At 45.2% G+C, this 13,882-nt stretch overlaps 1 protein-coding gene across 1 annotated transcript; it reads left to right on the top strand.

The window, feature by feature from the left end:
- Nucleotides 1-4,058: 4,058 nt before the first annotated feature.
- LOC104462049 (chromosome unknown open reading frame, human C21orf58) lies at nt 4,059-11,887 on the top strand. The gene is made up of 8 exons (XM_010073839.1): nt 4,059-4,118; nt 5,640-5,697; nt 7,018-7,085; nt 7,764-7,907; nt 8,341-8,455; nt 9,818-9,957; nt 11,653-11,751; nt 11,879-11,887. The coding sequence occupies exons 1-8, from the start codon at nt 4,059-4,061 to the stop codon at nt 11,885-11,887; spliced, it is 693 nt and encodes a 230-aa protein (XP_010072141.1).
- Nucleotides 11,888-13,882: the final 1,995 nt, after the last annotated feature.

Below are 13,882 nucleotides of genomic sequence, written 5' to 3'. Positions count from 1 at the left end.
AGCACTGATAATGTTGCACTGAGATCAGGCTGGTAACGAAGTATTACTGAGAACTCTGGCTGCTGCTGAGGTGGATCTGCAAATAAATGAGCAGTGTTTGCAGACAGTAGTGGTTCACCGTTGTCATGTAAAAATACGATAATCATAAGTGTAGCATATGATTAGTGTACTTAATCGTAAGTAAGAAGACTTCATCATAAATATAATTTGGTTCAAACTGGGATCCCTGTTTTCAGAAATAACAATGTACAATGTTTCTTTTTACTGTTATCTGACAGTGGCATGAAATAACTCTTAACTGTAAAATATTCATATATTTAGCTTCAAATGCAGGTAGGATGTTTTTACAATACCTGTAGCCACCAAGCAGCCTGACAAGGGCTCTGGACTATTAATTTGCAACACTACAATGGGCAGAAGCAGCCAACTGACTGGAAGGAAATGTACTTCTCTGTTGGTGATTTGTACCTGTGTGTGTTTCTTTTTTTATTCTTTAAACTCTCTCTTAATAAATGAAAACACTCTTTTAAGACTGAAATGATAAAAACTCCTCCCTGGCGAACCAGAGTGTGAAAGTTTACTGTCTCCAGATATTTCCAGGTGTGTCAGTTTGTTTGGTTCTTTTTTTAAGTTTTTTTAGAAATCATAGTAATAAAAATTAAGGGCATAAAGTATCACAAAGGCATCATAGAAATGTAGTATTGGTATGGACCTCACCAGGTTATTTAATCCATTCTTGTGTCTGAGGAGTGGTCTAATAGTCCTACAATGTTCATCACATTTGTTTTTCTATACTGTTTTTAAAGAACTTCTGAGGAAGTTTTCTTTAAGATAGCTGCTCCATCATTTATCTCACTGTAAAGTTAAGAATTTTTTCTTGGTTTTATCAGGTTTTCCTCTCCCTCACTAAGCTAAATGCTTCTTGTCCAGCCTTTTCAGAGAGAAAAAAACCCACGCTGTTCTTGATTGTATCCTTTCATTTATTTAAAGATTACTAGCTTGTCCTCATCTCACCATCTACTTACTAATTAAACAAAGCTAGTTCTTCCGAGTCTTCCTCAGAACTTACATTTTGTAAATGTACCATTTTTATCTTTTTTTTCTGGACCTTCTTTCCCTCTTAAACCACCATGTCTAAAATTAGGCACAGTATTCAAACTCTGACTTCAGCGCTGCTAAATAGAGCAGAATAATTATCTCCTGTGAGGTGCACGTAACACTCCTGTTAATCCTTTACAGAATTAAATTTGTCTGGTTTTGCTCTTTTGCATTACCATGTTCACGAGTGATCCCTCGTTTGTGATTCAGTGTCACTATAGATCCCTTTTGGCATGATCTTCATGTATCCAGCTGGCACATTTCTGGCAAGTCACTAATTAGCAGGTTGTAAGATGTCCCTAGAGTAGCGAACCCACTGTGACCAGGGCACCTGTAAGTGTAGGCAAAGAAAGATCCCTTAGATTTGCTGGAAAGCATTTTTTTACCTAGTACTTGATTTTCTCTAGGATACCTGCCACATCAAACAGAAGTTTCTCTCTCTACCCTTCCTTTATAGTCAACTCAGTTGCTTAACATTGGCACTGTATCTTTAATACTTAGTTGTTTTTGACAACCTTTCTTGCAACCCTCTATTCCTATTACAATGATCACTCCAGAAATTTAACTTCTAGGGGCCACTTTATTAAACTGGTCGATGGTAAAGCATCATCTGAATATCCAACAGCAGTCTGGCTACAACAGCATCAGCAATGACTAATAACACGTTTGTTGCCCTCTGGAGATGCCAACACAGCTTGCTTGGCTATGTCAATGCCTAATGCTGCCCACAACCCTGGTCACCCCATCACAAAAGGGTTTACGAATAGAAAGGTCTGGAGAGAAGCAGCTAGGCTGAACATGAGGCTGTACAAACAGACATACAGCCACGGTGGGGTCAAAGGCGCAGCTGATGCAGCACCTTCCGAGAGCAGCTGACAGGGGAGGCCAAGAGGTGGCTGTGAAAGCAGTCCACGTGGGATCTTGCGTTATATTTCCCAGATGAGTTATGAGATCAACGAGTAAGGGAAACCTGCTGTTTGAGGGCAAATTCAATAGATTTTCTTGCTAAAGAAAGATCCCTGAATGGGAATATGATACAGGAATGTAAGTCACAAATGGTATGGAAAAAGTGCGTGGAGAACAGTCATATAAATTTCACATGGCAAAGAAGATTTCCAACAACATTTTTCAGGAACTGAGATTTAAAACAGTCTAAATATAATCTTTTTTTTTTTTTTTTTGCCTAACACTTAAGTAAACTAATGAAACTAATGCAGTTTACTTGCATAACTAGGCTTATGCTCAAGTTTAAGCTAACTAGGAAAGTCCTTGTCAAAGGTTGCTGCAGCTGTCCAAAAGGATGAAAGGATAAAAAATGTTAGAGAGAACAGGAGAAAAATCTATTGGGATTTTAGGGTAAAAATGTACACAGAGCTGTTTCTCAGGAAAACTGCTGGCAGGCAAGAGGGTTTTCTGTTCTGTCCCGTCACTCCTAGTGTTTGCAAATGACCCCTGCTGAAGAAAGCCGAGCCCCAGCTCCAACACAGCACAGCTATTTTAGGGATCCGCATGTCTCAGTTTCTGTAACCTCTCCAGTGGCTACCAGCCTGTGTATTTTTCAGGACAGATCACACACACGTGCTGCGTGGGTCACAGCTGGCGGAGGTGAGCTGTGCAGCTCACTACAAGCATCTATCAGCTGCTCCAGCTGCCAGCAGCAGCTCAGCTGTGGCTTTGCTATGGCCTTCGAGTAAGGAAGGGGTGTAATTTTGCTGTCCAAGGAGCAGAACTGGGCTTAAAATAGGATACTGAGAAGGAGTATCTATTACCTGGCTTCTTTCTCATGCCTTGGTGTTGATTTTACGGATGTCAGTGACAAATGTTACCCCGTTTTTTATGCTGGTAGGGCTTTGCTGGGAAGGAGAGACACTCTACAGGTTATTTGGGAGATGCAAAAGGGTGTTAAACCATAGCCTCTTTACTCTTTCACTCACCTAGTGATGAGTTCCAGCTATGCTCCTTAACTTTTTGAGTTTCTAGTTACTATCTGGTGATGAAAGCTCATATGAAGGGCTTTGTCAAGAGTGCAAGGGCACCTTACAGTGGGATAAATATTGTTGTCAGGTATAGAATCATACAATTAGATAATCACAGAATGGTTTGGGCTGGAAGGAACCTTAAAGCCCATCCAGTCCCACCCCCTGCCATGGGCAGGGACACCTCCCACTAGCCCAGGTTGCTCAAAGCCTCATCCAGCCTGGCCTTGAACCCCTCCAGGGATGGGGCATCCACAGCTTCTCTGGGCAACCTGGACCACTGCCTCACCACCCTCACAGGAAAACATTTCTTCCTTATATCTAATCTAAATCTACCCTCTTTCAGCTTATAACTGTTACCCCTTGTCCTCTCACTGCACTCCCTGATAGTGTGTATCAATCAGCAAGATCATAATCTGAGCACAAGCATTGAGCTTGTGTTAAAGAACCATTTTATTTCTTTTTTTCATGTCTACTAACATGCTGGGTATTTGCTTTAAAAAATGTAGGTAAGCTTCTACACCTGGAGATGAAATTGTTTATATTGCAAGTTGACACTACAAACTTAGCAACCAGGTTACAAGCACAAAACTGAGCTACGTTGAAGACACTAACAACACACAGGGCCAGGCTTAGTGACACTGCCAGGGAAAGGCTAGGCACCGTCAAGAACAGACAAATATTCACTTTGAGTTAACCTGTGACCATCGCAACCTGCAGCATGGAAAGGCATTGAGAGAAATGGCAGAAGAAGCTGTGTCTGTGACATTGTGGTGAACATCCGTACTCATTTTTACCTGGGAGAGAAACTGAAGCGTTTAGCTTCTTCCCTCAATTGCTCACAATCTTGTATTTTTTTTTTTCTGATGTAATTATTCTTCTGTGGAGATCGTGGAGGGGAAAAATGGCCACTGAAAACCTATCTGCCTTTGCTTAGCTTTTTAACCTCTTTTTGCCTGCGTGCTCTTACAGGAGACTACTACAATGACAGATCCTTCAGTGGTGGATCACCTGACACGACTGAAAATCAAACTCCTAGAAAAGGTAAGGGAGTAACTCTGTAGTGGTCACCTTTGCTCTGCTTTTTGCTCTTGAATGTGTAAGGATTAACATTGTATTTTACATAATGATATTTCTACTGAGATATAAAGAGGATCTGCAGCCAATTGAGAATCTTTGTGTAAGCACCGCTAATGTGCAGTGGTACTACAGTCACTATCACTTCCTTAAATAACTGTACAAGCTTACATGGACCTACAGTAAATTAAAAATAGAGTTAAAGTGAATTTGATGTTATGGGAGATGTCACCAGTTATGTCAAAACTAGTTTGAGTTGTGACAGGCAAAGTTTAGGAGTAAATTTTGGGTAAAGAGGACCTCAGATTGTTTTAAGGCATTTTCATGTCTTCTTTTTTGTCTACTTTTATGTAAGATATGTTACCTGGTGAAACACGGGCAGACCTTCACTGGAAGTGCCTGAGGTGCTGCACAGAATTCCAGTAGCTCTTTGTTTTGACTCTGCACACTAACGCACCCAGGGTTCTCCACTCAGCCCTGCTCCTCCACCCTCAGCACATCTGACATCTAGCAGTGTGGATGTGCTGCTTTCACTGTCCTCCAGAAGCCACTGAAAAAGTTGTCTGGAAGGAAAAACAATTTCCCTGGAGACGTGAACGCTGGAAGTCCATCTAACCTGTCTCTGTGGTGGAGTCTTTTGTTCTTAGATGCAGCAGCCATTGGAGGGCAAAGCTTTCACCAGTGTGGAGCCATGCACAACCAAGAAAAGAGCAAAAGGTCTCTAACTTCTCAGCATCGGGGAGCAACAAGGGCCAGCTGCTCCCTAAGGAGCAAGGAGTTGAGCACAACAACACAGCCAGCAGGGCAGGGGCCTGGACAGTCAGCCCCTAAGCAAGAGGTTGAGCCAGGTTCAACCCAAAGTCCCGCTCTATCAGGCAAACTCATGGCGATGGGGCCATCCTGGGAAGCATCTGCAGGTTGGGATGAGGGTGAAAAGGTTCCATGGCCAGTCAGAGGCACGGCTGTCGTTTTGCTGCAGGCTAGCAGTCCCCCAGTATAGCTCAGGTATGAACTGAAGACCTAGAGCTGAGACTAAAGGGGCTCCTGGGCACGTGAGCTGTGGGTGCGGATGGAAGCCCTAGGTGACAGGGCACTGAGACCAGGGCCATTTATGCCTATTAGTGCATTGAATACCCCAAACTGTCTGGCATTAAGTTCATATGATCCAGCTGTCTGCCCTCCAGAATCAAGGATGTACAAGGCTGCTGATTCACCATGCTATCAGTTTCCAGGTCTGGGATAGGCTGGCCAGTTGGAACCATGACTGCTCTTTTACCATAACTAGATTTGCAGTGAGACATTTCATATTTCTATGTATGCTTCTTGTAGCCCTCTCTAGCTGTGATTTAGCAGTTAAGAAGCACCGCTTGTCTCCACTTCTGCTTTATTTCCACCATCCCAAACCTATGTCTGTAAGGTAGGGTTGGAAATTGTCGTACACTTTGCTCCCTGACTTGTAACCAGTTCTTGTTGTGATTCTACCAACAGAGACTAGAAAATGAACATGAGAACCTAGAGAAGATGGAGTCACCTCTCCCAACTGCAAGTAAAAGAGAAACATTTGTTCTAATTATGGATATGATATGGAAAGGGCTTAGTGACATTCTCAGGCACGAGTTCCTCAGCAGGTCACACCAGATGATCACATCTCCTCCCTAAACACTGTGTGTCTCTGAGGGATCCAGGCAGGAGGAACACTCCACAACTAATGCTGCTTTGCACCTTTGAAGCTGACCAACACAGCCTTATGCAGACCAGAACATGGTTTCCAGTGTAAAAAAAAAAAAAATCTGACTCAGTTTATGGAAAAAAAAAAAGTTATACTGAAAGAGTTGGTCTTGAGGATTGTGTTGATAAGAGCTGGGAAACCATGCTACCAGGAAACGATGCGTGTGCAATTACATCCTGACTTTGGTTTGGGCAGAGTCAGGAATCCCAGCATGCTTATGAAACCGCCAAAGTTCAGACAATTCTCTATAAAAGCTATCAAACCAGCTAAAGGTTGATAAATAAGGGAGTTGAAAATAACTTGTGTCTTTATCAAACCCTTTCAAGGACTGCTGTGATGTTTCATGTACAAGCAGTGTGTTGCCTTCAGCAACACTCCCATGGAAGCTACGCATGCCATGTGCAGTGCATCCATTTCTTTGCATGGCACATGCAGTGTTTACAATTCTATTATCTATGGATTAAGGCTACCATTAGAAGATCAGTAATATTTCTAGATTTTACTCTGCGCTCATATCCATTGAACTGCTGCAGAAATAGTTGGAAACTTTTAATGCTGTGGCCAAAATTAAAAATCCCTTGAACAACTTCCAGTTTCAAAATAGGAAGCAGTGCTTTTCAGAGCAGATGCCAGGCATGCCTCCAACACATCTGAAAACATTCTTTCTTATTTTCATTTCAAGTGAGTTCAAAATCAGTTGTATGTGGGAAGAACTCAAAAGGAAGCTAATGCAGAAAAAAAAGGAAACATGAAAGTTTGACATTCAAAACTGAGTTTGTTTTGACATGTCCCAAAAAACTTTTTTTACACTTTCTCTGTATGTACAAAGTATATCTAGAAGATTTAAGTCTGGAATGAGTTTCTAAGCCAGGAGGTTAAAAGAAGGCTTTAGAGAGCAATCTGAAAGTTTATTTCAGAGAAGGTGCATTGCCTTTGTAGAGCTGTTGAACAACTCTGGATGTGGCATCAAGTCATCATCCATTTATGGATTTGACAAGAAAAGTAGCCCAAAGCCTTTTGTGGAAGAGTCCAAGCTATCTTATAATGCGTTATCCAGAATTAATCTCATAATGTAGGTGCTATAATAGCTCTGTCTTTGTGATCCTTTGAGAAGATAATGGACTTTTCCTCCTTCAGGGAACAGACATGAGGATATGCTCCACAGTGCCCTAAGGCGACAGAAGGATCTCCTGCGGGAGCTTAGGGTAAGAGCCCTCTCTGTGGACAGAAACAACATAAAGGGCCAGGTTATCTGCACATCCATGTCTTTCCTGTCCTTTAGTTCTTTGGCTGGGCAGTGTTCAATCATCTGCTGGTTCCAAGCACAGAGTCTGGGCGAGCTAATGAGGGAGAGGGGCTGGAGAGCAGGATGTCTTCCCTGGCTACAGCTAACGAAGCTTGCACCTCTTCAGTTAGTTGGTGGGTTGATCCTGTTTGTCCTGAACTGCTGTATCATAAGCTCTCTGGGGTAGAGCCAAAGTGCAAAGAAGGGCTTTTTAATGCCGCCGAAGTAGGGACAATAATAAGTGTTACTTATTCCTAGTTTGTGGAAGGTACCAACTGCTAACTGAATGTTTTCCCAGACTTTTGGAAGTTTGTTCTTCACTTTTTTCCCATTCATTTATGCTTGCTCTGAAAACTGTACGGCTTCAAGATTCTACTTATGCGGGCACTGGTTGAGTGCTTCCTTTCATGAGACAGTCACTTGTGGTCTGCCTGTCAGACGTGGCAGTGCGGGACGCGTCTGCAGCAGCATTTTGGTAAGCGAGGCTGCGCCCTGCTGCGGGCTTCCAAGTGCTAATCCCATTCAGTCCAGAGAGGGTAACAACACTGTCTGCCTTTCTGTGACCAGGTTTTCTTTAAGAAGATACTTGATTTTGCAGGAGCAGCACCTTCTGGAAGAGCTTTCACAGCCCCCTGCACCAACTGGAAGACATGGTCATAACCACAGAGCTGCCCCCCCGCACATCTACCAGATACCTTTTCCAGCCCCCCAGGCAGAGCCACCAAGGATTATTCAGCAGACGGTGAGGATCCTCTCTCCTTGGAAATACCGTTAGCATTGTGCTGGTCTGAGACAACCACTGCAGGTGGAGGGGTATGGGGGCTGTATGGAAAAGCTCATCTCAACAAAAGATAAGCTATGCCTCTTGCTGTTGTAGGCAAAATCTAAGGGAAATCATAAATAAGGCACAAAATTAGCAGTGTGAATGGTTTACCCAGAGGAGTGGGGGGATTGCTCACGCTCCGGCCCTGCCGTTCAGCCACACTGATGTTCAGACACATCACTGTCTGCTCATACAGCCCACAATCTCAACAGCTTCTCCACGAGGATCTCATGGTGGACAACGTCCAAAGCCTTACTGAAGTCCAGGCAGACCATACCCACTCCTCTCCCCTCCCAAAGATGAGGGATCTGGCCAAGACCAACCCAAACTTCTCCATTCGGTTTCTTTTCAGATGCCTCCTCAGCCTGCCACCATCATCCAGCAGTTACCTCAGCCGCCCCCCCTGATCACGCAGATTCCCCCTGCCCAACCTTTTGCACACCCTCGCTCCGGAAGCATTAAAGAAGGTACCGTACCCTCTGTCCAGCAGCCAGCTCCCTTCACCTTCCCCAGAGAGGACAGGCCAGGTGCCACGGCAAGTGGAAGGGGGCACAGGGCGGCATCCAAGGTAGTGACACGCTGTTTCACAACAGGGCTGCTGCTGGAGCTGTGGGAATTGCATTCCATAATTGGACTAGAGACCATTTCTGAGAGGCTTTCAGCCATAGTCTTACTGCTAAAACTAAAGAAAAAAGGACTACAAACTCGGCAAAGCCAGGTTAAGCTGCCAGAGAAGCCTGGGAAAGCAAACCAGCTCAACCCAAGGCACTGAGTAATATTAACAAGGTCAAACTCATGTGCACAGATGATTCCAAAATTAACAATCAGGCTTCTAAAATCTGTTTTTATTGTTTTGTTCCCTCTTAACCTGCAGTTTGATTTCCTCAAAATAATATAGGCTTTTATTATGCCTCGTGTTTGGAAACAAGACAGAACAGCTGAAAGTGCTGTTCCAAATATAGTGTCATGCCAATAAAAAGAGTGTTTCTAAACATAGGTGGATGCTACTGTGAAATAATACATGAACAGAAACCTGGGATGACTTCCCTGGCTTCTTCCCAGAAGGTTTCTTCATCCCACAGAAAAATCTTCAGTCATGACATTGCAATATTTCTCAGCAATTTCTTCATCTAAGTGTTTGGATTTTTGAATCAGAGTTTATTTGCATAAACAAAATAGTCCCAATTCACGCATGACTTTTCTGAAGCTGATACATGTAAATTACTTTTGGTATAACTAGTTAAAAAAAAAAAAAAAAAAAGGAGAATTGCCTTGATTTTTTTTTTTGCTTCTTTTTTCCTCCCTTCTCCATCCTTCCTCCATACCTCCCTCCCAAGCAAATTATGTGCCACTGCACAGGCCCTTTGGGATTAGGACCAAGAGATAAGTAGATCCGATGCACATGCAGTGGACTCTCAAGGTGGCACTGCAGTATCACATAAAATTGAGGAAACCTCTCGCACAGAAAGTACTGATCTTGAGCCAAAGCCATGGAGAGTGCTGTAAGGAGCCGGTCAGCTCTAGCACTTGGCCCTTCTCCAGCCTGCCAGGCAGCATAGCCAGAGGGGTGGACTTGTAGGGAAGCTAAGACAGAAGATGCTCAACATCAGCTTTTTTATAGAAGGGAGGAGAAACAAGAGAGCTGGTCTGAACAGTCTTATTCATAGACATTAATTTTGCAGTGGGCAAATGACGCTAATATTCTTCACGTGTCCTTTTCATCTGCTTTGTCTTGGTTGCAGTGACCAGTCTGTATGCTGGAGGGCACTTCTTACTGAGATGCCTCTGCTGCTTGTCAGTTGGTGATAAAGCTTTTATTTTCTTCCCAGATATGGTAGAGATGATGCTGATGCAGAATGCTCAGATGCACCAGATCATCATGCAGAACATGATGCTGAAGGCTCTGCCACCGCTGGCGTTTGCGCAGCCTGCCGGAGCCGGCTCTCCCCTGCTTCAGCATGCGCAGCAGGTAACTACACTAGAGTCTGAAGGGCATCCTTCCTCACACGAGGCAATAGTTGATCTCCTGGAGAGGGTGCAGGGTCTGGACAAAACGTGCAGAGAGTCTGGGACATTTAACAGCTGTGTACATCTTCAAACCCACTGCACCAGAAGACTCTTACTGAGCAGAGCACCGCCTGCCTCTTTACCGTGATGAGCACTGTGATAGGACCCAACGGAAGAATGCCTCCTCCACAAATGTAAACTGGATTCAGTCCAGCTCTGAAAATTATCTGCCCTGAACAGCAGAACCACTAACAGACTATGCATGGAAGACACCTACACTGGGCATCCAGTTCCAGGTCCACTTGCTGCAATCTGCAGGGCAGTATTTGTGTTACAAATCCTGTAACTGGTAAAAATTAACCTGGCCGTTTTGAAATGGGCTAGAGCTGAAGCACAGATTTTGTCATCGTACTTGGAGCCTCACTGCTCTAGTTCCTGTCTCACTGAAAAACAATGGCTACTGAGCTCTGAAAGGACAGATCTTAAAGATATTTTGATGTGCAGAGCCCTATAGAGATTTTTCCAAAATGTGTCCAGTGCCTGATAAGAGCAAGGTAATTTTGAACATACCCTTAGATGCCCAAATCCTAAGCTATTTTTAACAAGGTGATATAGCTCCTTATTGTTCTTAAGTGCTTTGGAAAAATTTATTTCTAGTGTCTACTGTATAACATTTATTACCTAGGAAGCAAGGACAGTTGATCTTTGGGGAGGAGGGGATGTCCCAACGCTGCAAAAACTTCCCCTGTACTTTTCCTACCCCTCCATTTTCAGGCTGTGCCTCTCCCCTGTGCTGTGAGAAAGATCTGTTCTCTTTTTCTTGGATGTTAAGGTTGTTGGATGCTGAGAAGGTAACCCCCACACTTCTGCAGTCCTTGCTCAGCTCACTCCCACCTTTCCTACGTGCTATTTGCAAAAGCAACAAATGGCTTAAAAGCCCCTACTCCTGAAGTCTAACGGAGGGGTGGGAAACACAATCCTCCTCCCCAGCCCGCCCCGTGGCGTGGAGGAAGCCGATGGGTTTTGCACCTGTTGGGACCGATTGTTCGCCCCAGACAGAAAGCCTCTGACTCTCACATTTTGGGGTGCTGACTTCTAGGTGGCCACCCCGTGGTGCAGAGGGGCCCGCTGGCTTCATCAGCCCTGGTCCCGGGGGGGACATGCTGTGGAAATGGTAGGCAGTGTCAGCTCTTCCTTGCGTCAGAGTTGTGCTGAGCAGTGCCTCTGACGGAGGTCCTTTTCTATGTTCCTTACACTTTGCGGTTTCTGGTTTTGAATGCTCTTTTCCCCTTGCTGTGAGGACAATGTCTGGGGCAGATGGTGGTGCTGCGTCTAAGGGAAGGTGGCAGAATGCATCACCCCGGTCCCCACCTTCCTCCCAAGGCCATCCTGTCACCGTGCATTTCCCTGACATGGACCAGTGGGATAAACTGGGGAAAAAGGGGTCTGAGTACCTCTGAATATCAAGTGAAATCTGAAATCAGCGAGTGTCTGCTGGGCCTTCCAGGTGTTGGAGCCTGCAAAGCCCATCTCCAGATACATGCTGAAGGACTCCCTTTATCAAGGGGTGGCCAAGTGGGAACCCAGCCCCTCGGCCAGGGACCCTTTCCGTGGGGGCACAGGTTTCACAAATCTCCCTTTGTCTCTCTCCAACAAGGACCTGCCGTTCGCTGCTCCCCTGGCTGTGAAATCAGAGAGGCCCAGGCCATCTGCGGTGCATCACCACCACCATTACCCTCCCACAGGGATGCTCCCGGTGCCCCATGGTGGTTTCCCATCCACATCCACAACACACCCCTGGACCAGCAGCACACTCCCTGCCCTGCCTACGTAAGTAAACAGGCTGCCATGATGTAAACTTTTAGCCCTTCCTTCCTGCTCAGGTGGGGTAGCAAGGTAGACCAGACAATCCCATGCCTTCATGGTTGTTCGCTAAGGCCAGTCTTGAATGTTGTCTTTAATTCAACAGTGGGATTAAGGCGAGTTAAGTAATGAGTTGATACACCCAATCCTATAACTTGAGTAATTAACCCTTGCTCACTGTGGAATAAACATGAGGATCAGACGAGGTCTACAGATGATACCCAGCTGTGTTCCTGCCACACAGAGCCAGCACAAAGCTGCACGGCTCTGCTTCGCAGTGCCTGTTACCCTAGGTTTTGGGTCTCCCTGGGAACCCAGCAGACACCTGCTAAATAAGGGCTGCATGTGTTTTACATTCAGGCCAAGGTTCCCGGTAGCATTTATATTGTTCAAACACTGCTGAAACACTCACGAATCAAAAATTCCTGGAAAAAAAAACCCACCACCCCTCACAAAAAAAAATGGTACAAAGGGAGGGGAGTACTCAGAAATAAAGCTGAGCCTCTGTGATAAGCCTGTGCTTGCAGACAAGGTGGTGTTTCAAGTGCAGAAATTGATGGACTCCTCCCCAGGCAGCCCCCAGGTCTGTAGAGTGCTCAAACCCTTAGCAGAGGTCAGCAGCCAGCTCTTCCAGGGGCTCACTTGCCTGTGCCTTCCCTGCGATCTCAGCTTGTCCTGATCGGCTTTTTAGGCGTGAGCAGATCACATTGGCACTAGTGTTCAAACTGGTCTGCTCATGCAAGGGGGGCCTTGGGAAAGGACCTGAGCCAAGAAAGAGCAGTGGTTGTCCGCAGTACATCAGAAGGGGAGAGTAAGAAAGCAGGCATGGATTTTCATTCCTAGGCTGGTAAAGAAATGCACATTGCTAGAGTGTGGTGGGGTGGCTGAGGACTTTGGGATGGGGACTCACTGCTGTGTCAGCCAGAACACAGCCTTTATTTCTGTGCTATGGCTCTTTCAAAGCCTTAATGAATGGAAGGACAGGATGGAGACAGCCGCATCCTCAGGCATGGGTGACCTTCTGGCAGAGGTATCTCTGTGGCCCTCTTCAGCACGGGATTTGAATTCCTGAACAGATTATTGACCTAATGTGATTATAAGGGATAAACATTTCTACTCCTTTCACTTTTGCAGGGGTTTGTAGTCTGTTACTGGTCAAGATCTCTTGGCTCCTTCCAGAATTGGTGCAATTAGCTGTTTGCAGAAATCAGCAAAGGAAGTTCTTGTCATGGCTTTTAAACTATCTTGTCTTCTTCCTCTTCTTCAGCTACCTTCCACCATAAATTAGGAGACCCAACACATTTTCACTGTCCTTTTGCAGCTGCAGCAAGCATGCACTGTTGGCTATTACCAAACACAACCAAGCCATCTTTCTTGTTGCAGGTGGCCCACACACTGACAGAACGTGTTCCGCTGCAAGCGGACCAGAGCATTGGTGAGGTCAACCTGTATTGGAAGAGTTCCTAAATAACCTGTCTGGTTGACAGCCTAATGTCTATATGACTGCACAGTGTTGGTACAAGAAGTGAGTGGGAGAAAGACTGCAGATGCTCAGAACAAACGTACCATGCACCTGTGGTCTGCTCACCCGTTTCTGCTAGTTCAGTTGGTTCCGCTCATTTTCCAAGCCCAGACCAGCCACAAGCAATCACCACTTTTTTTTTCTTTTTTTTTTTTTTTTTTTTTTCTGTCTCTTCACAGAATCAAGAAAACCCATCCCAAAGTGTCTTACAGGCCTGGCAACTCACAGCAGCCCCTGGGTATGAAATAATCTTATCACCAGTGTTAACTGAACCCTTGAAAATGAGCCTGACCCAGCTCCAGGGCTGGGAGTTCCCTTCATGTGGAAACTGAGGAAATGTCCCTTGCAAAGGGGCCTGCTGCCCTCCTGGGGAGGACGATGCAAACTGGCCCAGGATGCCCGAATGAGAGTTTAGTTGCCAAACCTCATCAGCCTGAAGTATTCCTCCCTCAGTTTTTGATTTTATTCCCTCACAGATATATTTGTCCTACAGTAATGGTAG

This window comes from Pterocles gutturalis, unplaced genomic scaffold, assembly GCF_000699245.1.
Source record: "Pterocles gutturalis isolate BGI_N339 unplaced genomic scaffold, ASM69924v1 scaffold44057, whole genome shotgun sequence".
In the NCBI taxonomy this organism is placed as follows: Eukaryota; Metazoa; Chordata; class Aves; order Pterocliformes; family Pteroclidae; genus Pterocles; species Pterocles gutturalis.
Note: the sequence above shows the minus strand (reverse complement) of the source record. Positions and strands in the feature narration are given on the sequence as shown.

Coding starts and splice junctions, on each gene's coding strand:
- LOC104462049 (XM_010073839.1), top strand. CDS start 4,059: ATGACAGATCCTTCAGTGGTGGATCACCTGACACGACTGAAAATCAAA. Junction 7,086..7,763: donor ATCTCCTGCGGGAGCTTAGG/GTAAGAGCCCTC, acceptor TTGATTTTGCAG/GAGCAGCACCTTCTGGAAGA. Junction 7,908..8,340: donor CAAGGATTATTCAGCAGACG/GTGAGGATCCTC, acceptor GTTTCTTTTCAG/ATGCCTCCTCAGCCTGCCAC.